Below are 14,585 nucleotides of genomic sequence, written 5' to 3'. Positions count from 1 at the left end.
ACAGTAGTGCCACATTTTATATAAAAACTGCATTGAGCTCTTTTCACAGCTTATTTTCTTGATCATTCTGAGAGTTTTGCTAAGAAGATTTATTTACACACAATTTAACAACATCTCTTAACTGATACTTTATTCCACAGTCACAATCTGTATTCATATGTATTCATTTGGCTTCCCCAAAATTACATATTTGTTTAAATGGAAAATTCTTTCACTCAAAATATTCTTCAACTAATTTCAAAATATTATAATAATCAAAATATTTAACAGAAAAATACATATCATAAAATATATATAACTGACGAAAACAAACAAAAACAAAACAATTATATCCATGTATATATAATATATAAAATGAATAAAAAAAAAATAAAGAAATAAATCTATATTATAAAACAACTTGGCAAGGATATATTTCATTTTGCGTTGTATTAAAAATAAAATAAACATTTATAGAATCTGTAGTAGCGTGTGGACATATATGCATTTATATATATATATATATATATATATATATATATATATATATATATATATATATATATATTTATATATATTTTTGTTTATTTATTTATATTTTATACAATTTATACAAAATTATATTTTAAATAATATAATAATAATAATAATAATAATAATAATAATAATAATAATAATAATAATAATAATAATAATAATATTTTTACAAAATATTTACAAAACTGCAGTAGACACTCAATAATACTGAAACTGATACTCAATTTTTGAGACCATGATAAGAACAAAAACTTTGCCCCCAGTTTGAGGTGTAAAAACTTATTTCAACAGTTAATTAACATTCACAAAATGTTCAAACAAAAAAAGGCTGAAAAGCTCTAGAGGCTGTCATAAAAGTAGGGAGGGGGACGTGTAATAGACTTTTTAAATAGACTGTAACAAACAGCTGTTGGTTCAAGACCCGCCAGAAAGCTGTTAATCCCATCTCTGTATATAGACTCACAGACAGCAGCATCGCAAACAAAAACAACACAGAACTAGTTGTCTCAATATATACTTCAGCATTGAACCAACTCAAAACTAAACCCCTCCAAAGCACTGATTATAGAACAGTTTTCCCCCTTGTAAGTACAGGTTGACATAACCCTAACACCGCTAGGTCAGGCATTTACAACACAAAGGTCAAAGAGGAACTTCTCTCTTCATAAAAGTCTGACAATATGAACTGTACACAACGGCAATATCGTCTTTTTTATTAGGCAGATTGTATTTAGTCTATGGTGTAGACTTCTTGGCAGTATGTTGCAGTCATGCTTCTGTGCACAGTTCCAAGTGTAAAGTCCCTTTTCAAACAGTGACAATCCAACCTCTGCACTGCACTATATATAAATAGACAACAATGCCAGCAAATCCACACACCTGGTCATGTCACTCCACATCCATCAAAAAACATCCACAGCAAACGCAATCAAAATGCGGTCCACTTCAACATTAACAACATGCTAATTAACTATTGCTATTAACATTGAAATGTATATATCAACAGTGACAACTGCCCCCTGAATGTTCCACAAACTGAAATACTGTTATGGCTTGTTATTGTCTTTTCTTCATCTGTGTTAAGCTGCTTTGACACAATCTACATTGTATAGAGTGCTATAGATTGAATTGAATGTGTACTTCCAGATTCATACACGTTTAAACAATGAACTTCAATGAAAATCCAATACGATTCATTCATAAAAATTCATTATAGCTCACTATAAAATGTTCCAAAACTCTATGATATTTATTAGTTGTCAAGTCTGTAAATCTTGTTAACTTAACTTTATTTTTAAACCACTCAGAAGTAAGGTATTGTCAAGTGTAACTCACTGTTCGAAGGAACTGAATCTCCTCTTCTCCCTCAGCTCCTTCTGCCATGGTGCAGGAGATCTACAGGTACAGCAGCAGACGTGAGAAGTGGTCTTCTCTCCTTCCTTCTTCCTGGCTGGGACAGATCCCAGGTTCAGGTTCCCCTTTTCTCTCCGTGCCTCTGACCGCAGGCTGCCAATGCGTGAGGGAGGACTGAGAGTCTCCAGCTCTGGTGAATGTGGCTCAGAGAGGTTAACAGACAGAAAGGCTCCTCCAAAGGGGAGGAGCAGCTGCCTTATTTATTTATTTATTTATTTATTTATTAATTATTTATTTATTGGCCACATCAGCAACTTATGGCTATTTCGTGGCAAAATTTATACACATTAAAATATTACATGATTAAAACAAATTGTATTACAATAAAAAGTTACTTAGACAAATATATGAAATCTAAATAAATTAAAATTTACACAAAAATATATTCAAAGTTAAATATGATTTGTTTTTGTTCAATTTTGCTAAATAATTTAAGATTCTTCCTGGTGATACCTTTTAAAATGTCTATCAAAGTGCTCTCCTTATAAAAATGTTGTCTAATTGTATTCAAACTTCCACATTCCAACCAAATATGTTTCATGGTAAGAGCAGCTTGGCAGTAATTAGATTTAGCAGCGGCCTCATAAAACATTAGCACGTTTAGATACTACATAATAAGGATAATAATGAGTGTAGCCTTCTTTTTGTTTTAAGTTGTTTAGGCTGGATAATTAATATCAAAAGAAATTCAGTAAACCAATAGCAATCAATACATAAAGTATGCATAAAAACACACATTCTGACAAGTAGAAAAAAAATTAATGAATTAAATAAAGGAATATATTAACAACATTTAATAACACATAAATAGCACTATTCCACCGGGCCTGCTTTACTGAGCTGAAGCTAGTTTTATATTCACATTGGTTCATTTTTGAACAATGACAATCTGTGACGCGCTCCCTATATTGTTTAACCGTGCTACTCTGAATATTCGGTCTGAAATAGCATGTAATTATGGCTTAGTGATAAGTGTAATACTTGCAACCCGCCGGCTAATCTCTAAACATACAGTAGTCGCTTTAGGACAAAGCTTGTGAGAGTGAGACCAGCGATGCTTGCATGCATGAAATATTGCACATTATGACATGTTTTGCTTGCAATACAGCTGAAAACGTGCTAGATATAATACAGTTTTTCGTTGGGAATTGTAGCATTATAGAGTTTTTTAACTGGCGAATGGCATGATCTGGTGGGTTGTCTACGGTCATCTTTAAGGTGCGCGATCGTGATATCAGGAGGCGTGGCTTTGGGACAGCAGGGGAGGGACTGTGTTTAAAAAAGATATTATGCGAAACTGTTAGCATTTTGGCAGATCACCTACTGCACCTTTAATCAGTGTTTTTAAATCATTGGTTTTATTTAATTAGTGATGTTGTTCCTTTAAAGCTCTTTTTTGAAAATTCAAAATAAAGAAATTAATGAATAACAAAAAACTGTTTTGCAATTTAATTGCATTACAAGTTGAAAACTCAAAAAACAAACAAAAAAAAACTGCTGATTTTTCTAATATACGCTGCAGAAATGACCTTTTAATCTCTAATGGTTCTTTTAAAGTCCCCAAGAAATCAAAACCATTTGATTTTGTTGACTCACATTGCTAGTTGTGTGGTGAACAATCATCTGTTCATGTCATTATAAAAAAAAAAACTTCTTGTTTTATTTTTTCCGTTAAATTGTCAGATTACGTATATTTTAGGAATTGGGCGTGGCTAACATATCTAACCACCTGGCTCCAGCTGTCAGTTTTGACAACAAACAAAAATGGTGAGAAGGAGGTGTCTGTGGGGTTGTAATAACTCCCCCCCAAATCCTTTCCCCATCTTCTGAATGAAATGCCTACTATATTACATCAATTCAGCTTGCTGAAGAAAAACAAGCCACACCCATGCAGTTCTCTAGGAATTGCATCACAATGCGAAAAAATAACAGTCGCAGCTTCCAGTTCATCACGACTTTAAGGATTGAGTGTCCTCCTTTCTTAGTCAACTCTGCTTGGATCGGTCAAATGGCCAAGCCTGTTGTTACTGGTTGGCTGTTTAGCGTCAGAAGTCATTTCTTCATTTTGCTTCCTTTTCAATTCGGCTATTGTGTTTGAGTCATGTTAAACATCTTTAAGACTGTCCTATGCAGTCCAGACAAAGGCGGAACAAAGCTGTTTTCTATTTATTTGGTACACAGTAGTGTTCTTGGAGCATCATATGATTACAGTTGAACCACTGAAGTCACATGAATGTTTTGCCAAAGTTTTTTGTTCCTTTTCTGGAGCATCTCAGGACCATTGCTGTCTAGGAGAGTCAGCGCTAAAACATCTTCATTTGTGATCAAAAGATGAAAGGAGACCTCAGGAGATTGTGACAACATGAGGGTAAAAAACTGATACAGAACACTTCCAAGAAAAAAACTAAAACACAAAAGTGAACTATTAAAACAGATTTTATTAAGAACAAAGAGAATTTGTGACGCTCACAAACGTAAAACACAAATAAAAGCACTGTTCATAAATAACAATTAATACATTCAATAAATCCAGATCTCAGATGTTGGGGAACTGAAATTTAACCATAAAAATGAAAGAACTGAATTAAAGAGGTAAGGGGTTCCAAGCAGACATGCGCACCTCATGCGATGGCCAACGCGGAGAGTCTCTATAGCGCCTTCTAGTGATCGAACGCTTGAACTTGAAGGCTGGAGGGGAAAGATCACAAGGCAATCGGTTACTTCTGTCATCTTCAGAAATCACACCATCTCGTGCCAAAGAAACAAATGGTTGGAAATCAAATGGAGGAGTGGTGTTCAGCCACGAGGGGCTTTCTTTGTCATTTTCATACAGAGGAGAGATCTGATCTTTTCTTAAGTCTTCCACTGATCTTGTATCCCAAAGAGATTCAATGGCACCATCTGCTGAAAGAACATTGGAGATGCAATATCTGGTGTAAGAACTTCTGTAGGAACATCTAAATCTTGACAATCATTTACCTCCTGACCACCAATCTGGCACGTCTGATCCATAGTTTATGAAGATCAAGCTCCTCAACATCTTGGTCGGTTTTCTTGCACTGAAACTCGCATTCAGTTTTGTCAGACGCAGACAAAATCAGATCTTGGTTTGGGTTTCCCAATGAAATCGGAAAATCAATGTCTTCATTGTCAATTGAGCTTTAGGGGAGTTTGTGGCCCTTTACATATATCCAGATTAATAATTAAATCATTGATTGGCTCATGATCAACTGATTCCACTCCAGAATCCGGGCTAGCATCGCATAAACCGACGTAAGCTTGATTTGCCGGTGGAGATCCCACTGGATCCTGCTCTGCTTCTCTCTCTGGTACCCCCATCATGACTGATGGAGCGTCCGAGACCTTCGAGCACCTTGCCTCTTAAGTCGTGCTGCTGCTTTTGAAGGGATTCCTGTGGTTTGTCCCGAAACTGAGGTGCTGCACGGGAGGTTCCGAGTAGCAAGGTCAAAGCACTAAAACCTCGAAGTCGCTCAGCCATGGACAAGCGCTGATGGGGTCTTTTAAAACCAAGAGTTGAATCTGCCATCTTGTCTTGTTTATAGTTTTTCAGTGTTTTAACACTTCCTTTTGTCTCTTGTGCTTCTTTGCTACCCACTTTCTTGTCCGTTGTAACATTGTCATGTTCATTTGAAAGAGTCAGACTTGCGAACATTGGCCAGACGCTGTTATCCATCTCACTTTCAGCTCCAACCACTTCCTTTTCTAAATCAGCCAATGCATGAGTACATGACTCCAGCGTCACCTCAGGCAGGCTTATGGATCTACGAGGACGAGATCGGTTCTTAAAGCTGTTCTTAACCTTTTTAGACTCTTTGCGTGGTTGCTCTTCCAGCTGCTTCACTTCTGGCTCATTATTTACTTCTGTGCCTGCATTCATTTGAGAGCCTTCGTGTTGAGTGATGGGTTGCATTAGGCCACATTCTGCCAATGGTTCAAATTTCTCACTTTCAAGTACGGTCCAGCATTCATCATCACAGGGTACCTCACTGTCTTGCCCTTGAATACAAGACACCTCAGATCTCGGGTTTGGACAGTCATTAGGGCTTTCAGCAAAACTGCAGTTGAGAAGATCCGGGTCATCATCCATCTCACTCCCAACAACAACTGGAAGATAGAAATCAAATGTTTAATTTGCCCATGATACGGTTCTCAACTACCGCCTTCAAGGTTTTTTTTCTCATTTTCCAGCAAAGCTTAGCTTCATCCTTGATTTAAACCACCTGTAACTTTCAAGAAGACCTCGACTGTTCAGTTGACTAGTTCAGCTATGTTTGATTAGAGTTTGAGCTAAACAAGACAGTGGACCTCAAGGGCCAGAGTTTAGAGCCACTACATTAATTATTTAAAATGGTAAACCAATTCTGTCCTGACTAGCTTTATTTTAACCGGAAATAATGTTTACAAAACAGACTAATGTAAATAAAAGTGTAATGGCACCTAAATCTCATTTGTGTTTATGTAGATTCAACCAAAAATCATTCAAAAATAATAATACAATTTTTAAAAAATTAAATAAATTTTTTTTACAAAGATAGATCCAAACCTCCATCTGGTCCATCAATGAGGATAAACGGTATATTTGCAGATACACCAGCATTTGTAAATGGTGCACCACTTTTAGTGTCAGGCTGTTCTTCTAAACCGTTTTCAGGGACTTTGTCTGCTGGTGAAACTGAAAGCTAAACATATACAACCAGATCATTAAAATATTAAATATAAAAAGTTAAAACAATGCTCAAACACAATCAGTTTTTAAAAAGCCTACATTGTTACTGTTGCTGCCACTGGACACAGTGAAAAATCTAAGAGACCTCCTCCTCCGATTCACCTTTTCTTCTTGTCCTGGAGGCCTGAAAATCCCAGAACACACAGATAAGATGACTGACACTCTTTGAGGACTAGACGTCACCCCTAAAAAAATTGTTGTTCATTTTGGCACAGTATGGTGTACCTAAGTGATTTCCTCTGTTCCCTCGTGGCTTCTCTTTTTGGTTGTGGTGGGAGTGGGATCTTCATTACTACATTTTTCCCCAAGGGGACTGCGGCTGTCTACAGACTCTAACAGAAATATGCAAACCATTTTTTTGTTATTTAAAAACAAAGTAGAATTAAGCTAGTAGAATACATAATTAGGTCAAATTAATAAGTGAATAAACAGATCAACAGACAAGACAGATTAACCTTGGGTGATGGTTGTCGGTGTGTCCTCTCTTAGGTCATGCAGAGACCGCCTAAACAATAATAAATAGTTTCTGTTTGCAACACATGTCTTTTGCAACTAGTAATTGAAGGTATCTGACAACCAGACAACACTAATACTTAAATAAAAAAATTGCAAACATACCTTTTCCTTGCAGATCCTTCAAGCTCAGGAAGAGATTCGTCAGCGGCTTTACGTTTGACAGTAACTGGTGATTGAGGAGTGGGGCTTTTTGAAAGAGGAGTCTCTGTTGATTAAATTATTTATTTTGGTTAAGGCAAAATAACTAATTAGAAGACACTTCCAAATGTGCAAAATATTGCAGCTCACCTGATGTGACACCTAAGACAATAGCTGGTTCAGTTGGAGTACGACATGGCTTCAGTTTGGAAAAAGCATCTACAAATATTTCTGAGAGAATAACTTTTGATTAAAACTGCAACTTTATCAAAAATACAGAACAAATCATAAAATTGTGTAATATTTTAATAATAAAAAATTATTAATTCTATTAATTCTTTAAAAATATGACTCTAATATGCTGATTTGGTAGTCTAGAAGCATTATCATGCAATGTTGTGCTGTTTATTTTTAATAAACATGATTTTATAAAATCAACCATGATACCTCCATATTTACGACTGATAAAAAAAAAATTATTGATGGCAACCCTAAACATTTGTGGGGTTATGCCAGTGAAAACATTACAATCACATCACAATCTCACCCCCAACACTTCGCCTTCGTTGTCTTCTCAGACTTCTGTAAACACTGAGTCCAGTCCTCTTACTAAACATAGTGCCACCTGCAGGAGACGGTGTCCCAGTTCCCCCTGTTGATTTTGATGGCTCCAGCAGACATGATGGAACAGCACCTGACAGACAAAGATCACTCAGATATTTAGTTTGCCCAAATAAACCAATCAATCTAATGCTGCAATCAGCAAATGATGGCTAACTAATTGTTCATGCTAATCTCATACATATTTACCAATGCGGTCTGCATTAAGAATGAGTGATTTGATCACTGATGTCTGCTGGTCTAAATGCTTCTCAGTGTCCAGAGTGAGTTTGTTGGGTTGTGTTGGACACTGAAGCAGGTTAGGAGCAATAACAACAGCCAGGCTGCTTGCATCCATTCTGTTCTCGCTGCATCTGAACAAAGACAAAAACATGAAAAAATGAGAGCGTTTACAATCTGTTAGTCTGCTCTCACAGAAAAATAAGACTCATTTATCAGTTGCACAGATTTAAAGTCTATAAACAGGATTCCTACTTTAAATCAAATATCAAATTCCTTGACTTCGACAAAAAAGCTGAATTTATAGACTGGTGACTGCATTTATTTTAGGTGACTGCCAACTTTCTGTGTGTAAAAGGAATTAAATGGAACTGAAACAGCATATAACCATTACGATAGGCATCAAAACAGCATAATAAGACAAAAAAAATAGTTTAGAATAATTACTTTGATAAACAACAACACATCCCTGATATTCCATTTCTAGGACAAAATATATATATAAAAATTCCCTGATTTATTACGGTCAACTGCTCAGATACCTTCAGTCAATAACTGAGTCAGGCAAACATTGGAAGTTAGACTTTAGACATTAGACTTTTACCATTGGAAAAATTAACCTATGATTTATGAAAGATCTGAGGTGTTCTGGCACATTTGGTCATCCCTCTGGAATTGTCTTGAGGGTACTTAGTGATTGTCTTTCTAAATTCAGTTTATAATTTCCTTTTATATTTGTCTTTGCCTTTAAGCATTTGTATGCATTTGAATGTCTAACAAAAACTGTTGTTCTTGTGTTACGAGTTACCAGCACCACTGTTGCTCTGTTAATAAATTCAATTTAAAAATATATATATATTTCAATTTCTGTAATAGAGCTTTCCAGAATGTCTATCACCCATGGAAATCCTGTATGAAAGACTAAATGCGCCCTACCAAATGACATACAGGAGAGTAAGCTGCTTTTTTCTTTTTTTTCCCCCAAACAGCAATCAAATGTAAAACCTGTCTGCAACTTCACGCAGAAAAGTGCAGAGATATCGAAGAGCACAAGCGTTGGATGAAGGAAACAAAGCTGTTATGAGAAGAGTTGTTCTGTTTCTGGTCCCCTCCTGGTCATGTGTCATCTCAAGCCCCTGTGCCTGAATCAGGGGTATCTGGAGGTCTGTAGGGATGAGGGGCGACGACAGCTCACGCAGGAACTGCTTGATGAGAGAGGCAACATCACTGGGCTGCAGGAGGGATGAATGCGGAGGTAGGAAAACTGGCTTTCCCTGCTCCAGATCTGCCTATGAATAAAAAGCATTTGGTATTCATATTACTGCAGATCATTTTAAACATGTTAAAAGTGCTATTTGTGTTTTAGGTGTACTAAACTTCTGCAATGTTGGACACTATTACATTTTTTAATGTTTTGAAGTTTCTTATTTTCATCTAGGATGCGTGCATTTATTAAGAATTACATAAAAACTGTAATATTATGAAATATAATATATTTTCTATTTTAAAAGGTTACTTTGTGATGCCAAAACTTGTCACAAGACCCTTCAAAAAACAGCTCAATGTGCAGATTTGATGCCAAGTTATTGCTGGTCCCCTATTAATAATACTTCTTTGTATTTCCAATATTGAAATCAGTTTTTGCAGCTTACTCTTTCTTTTGGAAAACAGTTTTTTAATCAATACAATGTTCAAAAGATACGCTTCTATTTGAAATAAAACTTATGGCAACAATCTTTAATGAAATTTAAGTCAGTTTAATACATCCTTGCTAAATAAAATTTGGCATTCTTGCATTACAATAAGTTTGTGGTTTCAACAAAAATATTACGTAGCACAACAGTTTTCAGGGTTGATATAAAAAAAAAATTCTTCAACATGAAATCAGAAAGTTTCTAAAGGATTGTGAGACATTAAAGACTTGAGTAATGATGTTAAAGTCAGCTTTATCACCACAGGAATAAATACACATTAAACATAAAGAAGACAACAGTTACTTTATCTGATATTTCTTTATCTGACTAATATTTCATTATTACTGTTGTGTTTTGTTTAAATACTTACATAAACGTGATTTATGATCAGAAAAACTAGTGTATCATAATTTACTGTATAAATTCACCACTTGTCAGTGACATTTTGACAGATTTTAACTTACCCTCAGAGCTCTGATCCGACTCAGGGATCCAGTCTTCCTAAAAAGACCCTCTGTATTGAGATGCTGTGACAAAAACACACAGGCCTCGACCAAGAACCTGAAAACCAGCACAAGAATCTGTCAACTACTGTCACATATGTAAAAGCCAACTTCTGGTTTCGTTATCTGAACAAACAAGAGATGTTATTAAACATACTGTGGTACTGTACCGCCATTGTCAGGCAGGTCATGCTGAGGGAGCAAGTGCAGGTCACGTCCAAAAGCAAAGCGTTGTGACGCGTTCTCCTGAGAGACAAATTCAACATCTGAAAATTGCACTACACTTATTAAACATCGATTAAACGCCCATCCTTTTAAAGGAGTTTCTACCTGACACAGATTTTGATCACAGTTTGAATTTCCATTCAGAAAATTCTTCCAATTTTTAACGCGAATTCCGACAGCTTTGAGCGCTTGAATGATCGCCACCACGCGCACACGCTCTTCCGTTAAACCAGCCATAATTTAACGTCCTGAACAGCCACAAACCTTACTGTCTAACTTAAAAGTGTATTGATTAAAATAATATTAGTGTACTGGTACGGAAAAATCATGGAAGCGGTCAATTTGTGTTAGCTAGCACCGCAGTAATACGGAGATGTTTTCGTGTGGACCGCTTGTAGTGATTGGTGGCAGGTAGTTTCCGCTCGTCATCGGGTATGCAAATGACCAAACTTAATTCAAAGAAACCAACGTGAGACAAAACAATTCTCGAATGTTTATGTTTTACATAATAGAAATAGCGTTTAATTCAACCTTCTTCAGTCAAATGTAGAAATCTGCACAAAGACCATAATAAATAGTAATAGTAAATACACTAATGAAACCTTATTGTAAAGTGTGACCATCAAACCCATGTGTAGACTTTTATTTATTAAACATTTCATAAACAGTGGCTTTACATAAACATAAACAGAAATAAAGAGACAAGTATAAGAAAATAAAAACAAATAATAAATAAGGTAAAAAAAAAACAGATAAAAACAGATAAAAATGTGTTATAAGAAGAGAAAAACATAAAAAAGAGAAAAAGACACACAAGTGTAGTCAGTACTTTTACCAGAGTCGTTTTAAACATGAGTATCTATAACTGATTAAAGGATGTGTGTACTTTTTCCATCTCTGCAAATATCATTACCGTATTTAGATGGAGATTAATTTTTCTATATTTTTAAACCCTCCCCAGCAAATCCTGACCACACTGCCTATTATAAATATTGACAGTATTAATAATAAAATGATCAAGGATACAAAACAATCTTAATGAAATAAAAATACAGCAAAACCCAATAGTTGAATAGTGAAATAAAATAACAATATTTTAATGAAATAATGATGAAATTTCTTTATTAAGTTTTCCAAACAGATATATTTCAATTAATGATTTCAACAAATGATCTTTAATTCTTTTATTTTGGTAAATAAAAACTGGCATGAAAAGGATGACCAAAGGAGGATGAAGGATGAAGAAGATGAATTATTAACATATGCATATTTGGTGCTTTTTTACCTCAATATGCGGATGATCTGTTGGAACGGGCACAAACTGGGGCAAGCTCTTACTGAACCACATTGTAATATCTCTCTTCATGTTGATAGCAAACGGCTCAAAACCTTCCTGCAGTCCACAGATGGTAAAGTACCGCAGGCTGCTCACATTTTGCCCAAGGTTTATACGACCCACCTGGGACATACCCAGACTGCACACAGGGATGAAGCCTGGTGAGCAGAAACACATATTATTAAATGTCACTGCAACAAATGTCTCATTCTGATTCTTCTTTCTGTCTCTCACCTTCACCGATCTCAATGTCTTTAAATGCCATCTCAGACCCAGAGTCACTGATGAGCATCTCTCCATTCAGAGTAAACATGATGTTCTGCTCTGTCAGGTCTATCATGCAGCCAACCACATCGCCAGACTGCCACTGCCGACCAAACGGCTCATTTCCAATGTGCCAACGCTGAGACTATAAGTTAAAATCAGAAATGATCCAATTAAAACAGTACTAATTTTTTTTAACGCAAGATACTGCTGGGGAGTAAAAATAACTAAATTAATCACCAAAGTTCCACAGTTCATTAATTACCTAAAAATTTGCAAACACTTTTATTGTAGTAGAAGTTTTTTCTTTTAAGGTTTTAGGTTTAAATATTTCAAATGAGGCCATTTTTTAGTAAACATGAGTTGTTTTTATTATTTGTTTCAGTGTAAGTATTATAGATATTATATAAATTATTTATTTAATATTATAGAAGCTATTACGGTATTTTCTTCCGTTATTAAGATTAGAATCTAAGATTTGGAGATTTTGGGTAGGTTTTTTGCAAACAGTCAATACAAAAATAAGTATTTTCACATTTCTTATTGTAGAATAAACTGTTGTAGGTCTATATGATCACGCAAATTATGTATGAACACATGCTTTTGTAATTGGGGTGTGCACATGTAGCTGACTTGGAAATGTATTAATTTTAAGTGCAAAAAATAGCAATAAGCAGAAAACAGCCTTTATAAATATGTACTGCATATTATATCTACAGACACAAATTAATAAAATGCAATAAATATGTGAATTTTGGATGTTTTCTATACCTTAGACAGAAAAAAGACTTTATGACAGACTATTAAAACCGAAATATGAAAACTGACAGATGCAGTGTCTGACCCTAAAATCATATTGGTGTTGTGATAATAACCACTAATACTTGAAGAGTTCAGATGCAAAAGCTGCTAAACGCCATTTCCGCCAAAAATGAGCTAATGACATCGAGTGAATGCTTTAGGCACGTACTACATGTTCAACAAATAGTTTTGTTTGAAATCATCTAAATCATAGTGTCAGCTTATTCAGAAATAACAGTTTGTTGGCAAAAGCCGCTAAACGCCATTTGCCTTTGAGCCCCTACATCCCGAGAACCAATCAGAAGACGCGAATCGAATCATATGTTTTCAATTTAGCAGCGCATTGATAGCAGGCTTTTATGAAGAGATATATTCCGCTTTCAGTTTCGATTTTAAAAGACGGTGTTTGATGAACTGGATGAGCCTGTCCGACTGTCAGTGAATGGCAAATAAAAACGTCCCTTACCTCAAAACTCTGCATTATAAGAAAAAGAAAACATACTGTACAGTCGGAAGTGTAACATGCATTCATAACGTTTGTATGCGCAGCGGCGCTACTTTAAATGAGTCTGATTTACAATAGCTACATTAAACAGCAACTCTATTTCACGAAAGACGGAGTTAAGATGCCGTTCTTTAATTCCGCATGGATGCTAAAAGGATAAACAAGAGACGAAAAAGAGACCAAGATCTTAAGTATATTGAGTATGAATCAATGAAAGCTTCTGAGAGACATCCCCTTTTTGCCCAGTAGGCCTACCTTGTGTTTTATTTGCTAATTTGCTAATCTTTTAGTTTTAAAAGATATGTATAAAACTATACATTATTTATATTACTGTATAATTATTAATATAATTATATGTAATTATATAATTATAATTTATAATAGATAATGCACAGATATTGATGTTTCACAATGTTTTTACAGTACATTACTTGAATCTAACCAGCTTGTTTACATTGCTCTACTTACATTAAATCCTAATCTCAAAAATAAGAATGACAATAGATTGTAAGATTTAATTAATGTCAATTTTAATGTTATTGAGTAATGCACATTCATTCATCTTCCTTCTGCTTAGTCCCTGGTTTATCAGGGGTTGCCACAGTAGAATGAACCGCCACTTACTTGACAGATGTATTTTTAATTTCAGGTGGTTTGTGTATGTGTTTTATGTTTGGTAAAATAATTTCTAATTGCATCTTTAGTGATTTTCAACTAATTACAATGTCTTGTCACAATAGGTGGATTTAAAGGGTTTTGCATAAAAAGCACAAGTGGCTTTAGCTGGTTTTGACGCAAAAGAAAATTGACCTTGTTAAAAACCAAAGAATTATCTAAAGTGACATTTATGCAAAAAAGGTATTTCATTTACTAAATAAAAACCTTTTATTACCTATAAAATAAACTGCTGAACCTAATCAGAGCAGCCTGATAGAAAATACTCATTTACAAGAAAAGAAGTCTGATGGATTTAGAGGGTTTTGCATCTGAACTCTTCACTTGTCTACATTCTTATCAATATCTTAAAGACCATAGTGTAATAGGCTAAATCCAACTCATGCATGGTTTCTCAAAACAAGCCATTCAT

General features: G+C 35.0%; 1 protein-coding gene and 1 pseudogene across 1 annotated transcript in view; both read right to left on the bottom strand.

The window, feature by feature from the left end:
- LOC130235992 (ryanodine receptor 1-like) overlaps positions 1–2,049 on the bottom strand; it is a 113,935-nt gene extending 111,886 nt beyond the window's left edge. Inside the window, 1 exon segment of the mRNA XM_056466523.1 lies at positions 1,852–2,049. Within this exon segment, the coding sequence (XP_056322498.1) occupies positions 1,852–1,899 (48 nt within the window). The 5' untranslated portion in view covers positions 1,900–2,049.
- Positions 2,050–4,513: 2,464 nt separating this feature from the next.
- LOC130235993 (uncharacterized) lies at positions 4,514–10,829 on the bottom strand (annotated as a pseudogene).
- Positions 10,830–14,585: the final 3,756 nt, after the last annotated feature.

The sequence above is a fragment of the Danio aesculapii genome, chromosome 10, assembly GCF_903798145.1.
Source record: "Danio aesculapii chromosome 10, fDanAes4.1, whole genome shotgun sequence".
NCBI lineage: Eukaryota > Metazoa > Chordata > Actinopteri > Cypriniformes > Danionidae > Danio > Danio aesculapii.
Note: the sequence above shows the minus strand (reverse complement) of the source record. Positions and strands in the feature narration are given on the sequence as shown.